The sequence below is a fragment of the Triplophysa rosa genome, linkage group LG21 (genome assembly GCF_024868665.1).
Source record: "Triplophysa rosa linkage group LG21, Trosa_1v2, whole genome shotgun sequence".
Classification (NCBI taxonomy): Eukaryota; Metazoa; Chordata; class Actinopteri; order Cypriniformes; family Nemacheilidae; genus Triplophysa; species Triplophysa rosa.
In genome coordinates, this window is record NC_079910.1 from 407246 (window position 1) to 414745 (window position 7500).

Below are 7500 nucleotides of genomic sequence, written 5' to 3' on the forward strand. Positions count from 1 at the left end.
TCTCTCTCTCTCTCTCTCTCTCTCTCTCTCTCTCTCTCTCTCTCTCTCTCTCTCTCTCTCTCTCTCTCTCTCTCTCTCTCTCTCTCTCTCTCTCTGTCTCTCTCTCTCTCTCTCTCTCTCTGACTCTCTCTCTCTCTCTGCAGTTAAATGATGGTCAGTTCACTAACATTCAGTTAGTGGGAATGCTGCGTGGGATCGCGTCAGGAATGAAATATCTGTCAGAGATGAGTTTTGTTCATCGTGACCTGGCAGCACGCAATATTCTGGTCAACAGCAACCTGGTGTGTAAAGTGTCTGATTTCGGCCTGTCCAGATTCTTGACAGAGAACTCATCTGACCCCACATACACCAGCTCACTGGTGAGAACACACATCCGACTGCTGTCTGAATGGTTTCTGTCTGGAGACCTGTGAGACATGTGGATATTACGAACACTTCTCTGGGTTGCTCTGGAAGAACATCTGTCATTTGTTTATTGAGAAAAGTTTGAAGGTTAAAGAATCGTTAACTGGTGTAAAGTAGGCTTGGTACTGATGATTTTCAGGGGATTGTTTTCTGCAGTCAGTGTTTTCAAATAAAAGCAATTATCCACATTTTGCCTTTTGTTTCAGTTGAAGGGAATTTAATATGAATATTTAGGTACTATATATATCGACCATATATCGGTTATCGGCCGGTTATGTGATTGGTTTATGTTAATTATAATTCACATATCGGTGCATCGCTAACACACAGAACGTTGCATCCTGTGACCTTCACTCTACCCCTAAACCCTTACATGACGCGTGTGTCTCAGGGTGGCAAGATTCCAATCCGCTGGACGGCTCCAGAAGCCATCGCCTTCCGTAAATTCACATCAGCATCAGACGTCTGGAGTTATGGCATTGTCATGTGGGAGGTGATGTCATTCGGAGAGAGACCATACTGGGACATGAGCAACCAGGACGTAAGTGTGTGTGTGTGTGTGTGCTAGTGTTGTCACGATACTAAACTTGGGTACCAGTGGGTACTAAATGTGACGATACTTGCATTTCCCGCTATCGTTTTGAGCGCTGTTGAGCAAATTATGGCTATTGTGTTTCTAAGGTCATCGGATATGTCTTCTAATGGCTCCTTACCGAGCGCTTGCGCAACCAAACCCGGAAGCGTGTGAAATGATCATTGCATTGCACTCTCTACCGAGCGCCTGTGTAGCTTCTCACCAGTAACATGACAATGCATACCTGTCAACAGACATCTGAGAAATACATATCTAAGCAGATAATATTATGTTTACTAACATAACGTGTTTTTGCTGTCCAGCTAAATGAAGGTGTGTTTGTGGTGTGTGTAGGTGATAAATGCTATCGAGCAAGATTATCGGCTGCCTCCTCCCCCAGAATGCCCTGCGTCTCTGCATCAGCTCATGTTGGACTGCTGGCAGAAGGAGAGATCGTCCCGGCCGCGTTTCTGCGCCATCGTCTCAGCGCTGGACAGACTCATCCGTAACCCCGCCTCCCTCAAGATCACGGGACGCCTCACAGACGGGTCTGTACCTCACACTTATTTACACGTACAGCTTCTGAAGTGTCACTTAACTGCTGTATCCTGAACTTTCCATTGCTCTCTCTTTTTCTCTGATATAACTGTGGGTGTGTGGAAGATGAAAGGTTTTAGATGAATATATACCACACACACCTGTCTATGGTCTTCCTATAGTATGACCCTGTCAATTAAAACACACACACTGCTGTACTGTGTGTGTGTGTGTGTGTGTGTGTGTGTGTGCGTTCATGTTTGTATATCCCGGTGGGGACCTAAACCTGAATACACACCAACACATGGGGACTCGTGTCACCGTGGGGACCAAAATTGAGGTCCTCATGGGCACAAAAGCTTATAAATTGTACAGAACAATATTTTTTACAAATCTAAAAATGCAAAAAGTGTTCTATGATCTTTAGGTTTAGGGATAGGGTTAGGGATAGGGGATAGAATATACAGTTTGTACAGTATAAAAACATTACGCCTATGGACTGTCCCCACGGGGATAGTCAACCAGACATGTGTGTGTGTGTGTGTGTGTGCGTGTGTGTGTGTGTGTGTGTGTGTGCGTGTGTGTGTGTGTGTGTGTGTGCGCGTATGTGGGAATGGAATGTTGTGTTTAAATTCCCTGTGTGAGGATTTCTCACCTCTGACCCCACATATCACAGGTGGACACCACACACAAAGAGTCATTTTTGTGTTGTTCTAGTGATGGATTCATCAGTGTGTTGTTGTAGAGTCTTTATAATCTGTCATCAGCCTAAAAGGCCGTCACACACAAACACCTTTCAGTCTGGGGCTGGTTGCATAAATCTGTTTAAGACTAGTCGTACAAGTTAGTCCTCTCATTTTTTCTGTTAAGACTGGTGTTTATATTTTAAGTCAGTTGCATAAAATCTTAGATCGTCTAATTTAAGACAAAAAAGTAACACCGTGTCTGCTCCAGACGCGGCTGACGCGACACGACACGGCTTGATCTAATGGGAGTGTGGACAAAATGTCAAATGACAATGGGTTCTAATGCGTTCTATTGTCTTTTGTCGTGTCGCATCGCACGGTGTAAGACTGATGGACCCCTGGCTAACTTTCCTCATGATCTTTGTTGTCATGGAAACCAATAAACTGTCAACTGCTCTAGACTTTAAAAAAATCCGTTCTGCTGGAAGTAGTCGACCATCCAGGAATCTTTGGAATACTCTTTTCAACATACTAGGATTTGGGACATACTAATTCTACTTTCAAATGCTATTTAGGAAGGATAGTATGCGAATTGGGACACAGCAATTCTATTTTGCTCTAGCAAATTATTTTTATAAATGGACAATAAAAAGAGGAAGACCAATAAAAGACCAATAAAATTCACTGGAGGCCTTATGAAAAAGAAATATATTCATTTTGTGTGTACATCATTGACGGTTGGTGAAACTGACCGACCTGCACTATTAATGTTCTCAGTTACTGTAGTCCAAGCCTCGTCTTTATTATTATTTGCACTGTAATCACTAAATCAGTTCAGTTATATTGTTTTGGCAGCACTGTATTTCTCTAATCTACAAATACTTTGGGCAATGAAAAACTGGGTTTAGCGCCTACGGTCGACCCTTTAGTTTTCAATTGTTCGGTGTCTTACTTTTTCCACAAAGCTGTGCGATTTAGACTGTCTTACTAAAGACAACCTTGAACTTATTTTATGCGCCATTCTTTAGCTAGTCAGACTATTCTTAGACAGACACTGTCTTGAAACTATGACTATGGTTATGCAACCGACCCCTGTTCTCTCATGACCTCATCTGCTGTAGAGTTTCTATCATCTCACTGTCTGATGGACTGTGACATCATATCCTGTATCTCTCTGTCTGTCTCTCAGGCCGTCTCACCCTCTGCTGGACCAGCGTCCTCTCCCACCTCTGTCTCAGTGCAGGTCAGTTTCTGATTGGCTCAGAGCCATTAAGATGGAGAGATATGAAGAAAGATTCTTGCAAGCCGGATTCACCTCCATCGAGCTCATATCACACATCTGTACTGAGTGAGTCACACACATCACATGACCTGTGTTATATTGATTTATTACACGGCTCATTTGAATGCTTGATTCTGATTGGCCAGTCACACATTCCAAGGGTTGTTATTTTCAAATAACAACTGCTCAAAACTAATAACACCAAATGCAGTTTAATATTACACAAAAATGAATGAATGATAAATCTGTCTTTTAATAACATACAGTATATGACATTATATTTACACATGATTAAACCAATGTGCCTGTTCGTGACGTTTGAACGTCATTTCTTACTTTAAAACTGAAACTAAACGGCTTTTCCTCGCCGAAGGTCTGCATTCGGTAAAAATGAGCCAATACAATATTTCAGATTCACATTTCATGTCGTTTTTTCTCATGTGGCAAGTAGGCGTGTAATAAACGGGATAATGTACAAGCAGCCGGTTGTTATGGTGAAATAAGGCGCTTCAGTGAGACACAAGACCCTCCGCTTCACGTCCTGATCACACTGTGGGGGATTACTTCTGCCATAACAACCAGCTGCCTGGACATTATCACTCACATATGTTGTCTTTTACAACTTGACTGCGTCAGATTACATGATTTTGACAAGAAACGTCAGATTACATGATTTTGACAAGAAACATTGTTGTCAGACTTCAGTTGCATTCTTGATGAGTAATAACTTTTTGTTTTTACAACGTGTGTGATGTCATCAAGAAGGTGGAGCTATCGACTGTAAAGAAACTGTGGCTACAGAAGTGTTTTAGGGTTTTAGGGCTGTCACAATTATTTGACATAATCGCAATTATTTCAGATAACCGCAATTATTGTAAATACTGAGACAACAAGGGTGATCTGCAGCATTTGACATCCACCGTCCTTGATCACTGTTATGTTCGAATGGCATGTCCTTATCATTTGAGTTGAATCAGATTTGTATTTTTTGTGTTGATGAGTTTTATTAAAGTGATTCCAGATTTGCGGCATCTTCACAGCAAGTCACATTTCTTCATGTATCTCTATTTTATTCAGTGAATAAAGTTATTGTAATTAATCATTATTATTGTCAAAGCCTTTAAACAGACAATTAATCGCCATAATCCCAATGATCTAATAGACAATTAAGCGTCAGCCAAATGTCATAATCGTGACAGCCCTAATGAGTTTTGTACTGACTGTCACATGGTCAGAATGAGGTGTAACCGTCTGTGGATGTTTCACAGGGATCTTCTGCGTATTGGAGTCACTTTAGCTGGACATCAGAAAAAGATTTTGTCCAGCGTCCAAACACTGAGAATCCACAAGACCAGCGGCAGCCTGCAGTACTGACACGCCTTCCCAGCATCCTCTCCTCCAACAAGCTCTTAAGGATTTCATCGATCCGTCACACAATGACTCATCCAATCACTGTTCAGCATCACCCATCCAATCAGAGTCCAGCGTTCTGAGGGAACTGAAACACAGATCAAGAGAAAGATGGACAGATGATGTCATCTGTCTCTGAGATCCTCATCTTCTCATTCATGTCTCCTCAACAGCAGGAGACAGACAGACAGACTGTGACTTCATCATTATGAGGATTATTATTGTTGTCATGGCGACACTGACTTGAGAGTCCGGTTGCTGTAACTCCTGAACTTGAACCCAAGAGAAGGGAGTGGCATGTTTGCCCCATTGCATTCTGGGACTTTAGCTGGATCTTCACATTGAAGGTCTATTATAATTATTAAAGCAAGATTATTTTGTAATTATTATTTTGTATTCACAAAAACAACATGAGTATGACTGAATGTTTGTTTAGAAAAAGAGGAGGGCAGCTGTCAATCAAACAGCGCGTCATCTGTGTGATCAATCACATTAAAGATTTCAAAAGTTGGCCCCTCCCACCGAGAGCTTCAGCATGTTTTATTAGAATTTAGAGAGAGAGAGAGAGAGAGAGAGAGAGACTGTGTGTCTGCTCAGTGTGTGTGATTTCCAGACGATCTTCATTCGAGTCGAGCGGAAGTGGAGCTTTGCTATATTGAAGATGTCTTTTGTTTTTCTGAGGTCATCAGATAAGAGCTCACGGCTCCTAACTCATAACACAGATTCTGACAGATTCTATCGAACATCTTCAGAAGACCACTGCCAGAGTTCCTACATGACACAACGACAACCTCTTCCAGTTTTCTAGAACAGTAACAAACGTCAAACATCTGCATTTCTGCAGGTAAACTCTTGAAGAACATCTGGGTAACATCTGCCGACCCGCTCCTCATTGATTACTGTTTATTTTTCTTAGAGTGTGTGTGTGTGTGTGTGTGTGTGCGTGAGAGAGAGAGAGAGAGATCAGCTGTGTGTGTGTACTGGTATTCATCACTGTGTGGGGACCTTGTGGGACACATGAACCCCCAAAAAGATAGTAATACCAGTAGATTTTGATCTTGTGGGGACATTTTTAGGTTCCCATGAGGAAAAACAGCTTGTAAATCATACAGAAAGATATTTATTGAACATGAAAAAACACAGAAAGGTTTGTGTGATTATTAGGTTTAGGTGTTGGAGATAGAATATATCATAAGCCTGATATAAAGTCAATGGAAGTCTATGAAATGTCCCCATAAAACATGGAGACCAGTGTGTGTGTTACTGACAGTTCAGGAAACTCGAAACTTTGGAAACATTTGGTTTTATTCATTCAGTAACTGTCTGGCTGCCTGTCTGTCTGTTTCTCTCTCTCTCTCTCTGCCAAATAAGACTGTTATTTATACTTTCTGACATACAGTGTGTGTTTGACAAACACGTACACACACACATTGTTAGATAAGTTGTATGAAAGTGTCTTTTGATATTCATGTGAAATAATATACACAACATGCAGCATAATGCAAACACAGACTGTGTGCGCGTGCGCGTTTAAATAAAGACTGATGAGAGAATGGAAAGATCAGAAGAGAGAGAGAGAGAGAGAGAGATGGAGTGTTTCAGCTGTAATTGAAAACTTGTGCTGAAACCACAAAGTCGTGTTTGACATGGCGAGTAAGAGACTGTTTGAGCCGTGACTGTGTGTGTTTGTCACATTCCATTCTCCTCACTCCCCACTTGACCTTTGACCTCATCTCCCCGTGAACCCTTCAGTCAGCTTCCATTTCACACCCACACATAGTGTGTGTGTGCGTGCGTGTCTGAAGCGAATCAGAATGCATCACAGATATTTCTTTTAAACAGATGTGACAATCACACACAGGAGAAATGTGACGACTTCACACAGACATTGCATTCTTCCCCAAACCCTGTGCTGCTTACTACACTTTTAAAAGTTCATGAGATTTTCATGTAATAGTAAAGTGTTTACTAGTAACACACTGTTAGAGTTAATGTGTCACATTCATATGTTAACAGCTGTCAGGGTCGGGTGAGTTGAACCCTGAGGTCGTGACCTCTGACCCTGCTGCAGTGGACAGTGTGTAAGATATTCTCTCTTTCTGAATTCCAGTGTTGATCAGATGTTCACACGTCATTTCTCTCTCTTTCTCTGTGTGTGTGTGTATATACATATCCTATAATAACACTTCTCTCTTTTCAGTCTTTTATAGGGTCACTGAGTTTAATCTCACGTGTGTGTGTGTGTGTGCGTGCGTGCGTGCGTGCGTGTGCGTGCGTGCATTTGTAAATCTGTTAGTGCCAGTCAAGGAGTAGTTTGACTTAGTGCTCATGTATGTCAAGACCAAGTGAGTGAACACATGTTATATATGTGTGTGTTTTATCCATCATACGCTCTCACAATATTATTCCACTAATGACCCCCCAACACACACACACCTGATCGGCTGTAGTAACTCGTGTTCGTGTATAAATGGGTTTCATGTGTTCTTTTAAGATGTATCATCATCAGTAATGAAACAACTGTTTTTAAATCAAAGATTATTAATGATACTTTACACATTCATCTGTGTGTGTGTGTCTCCCACACGCACACCTGTGATCTCAGG

The 7500-nt window shown here is 41.6% G+C and overlaps 1 protein-coding gene across 1 annotated transcript in view; it reads left to right on the forward strand.

The window, feature by feature from the left end:
• ephb4b (eph receptor B4b) overlaps positions 1 to 5432 on the forward strand; it is a 28029-nt gene extending 22597 nt beyond the window's left edge. The window contains exons 13-17 of the mRNA XM_057320181.1: positions 144 to 359; positions 797 to 946; positions 1334 to 1527; positions 3392 to 3550; positions 4753 to 5432. Of these exons, the coding sequence (XP_057176164.1) occupies positions 144 to 359; positions 797 to 946; positions 1334 to 1527; positions 3392 to 3550; positions 4753 to 4858 (825 nt within the window). The 3' untranslated portion in view covers positions 4859 to 5432. The remainder of the gene's footprint in view (positions 1 to 143; positions 360 to 796; positions 947 to 1333; positions 1528 to 3391; positions 3551 to 4752) is intronic.
• Positions 5433 to 7500: the final 2068 nt, after the last annotated feature.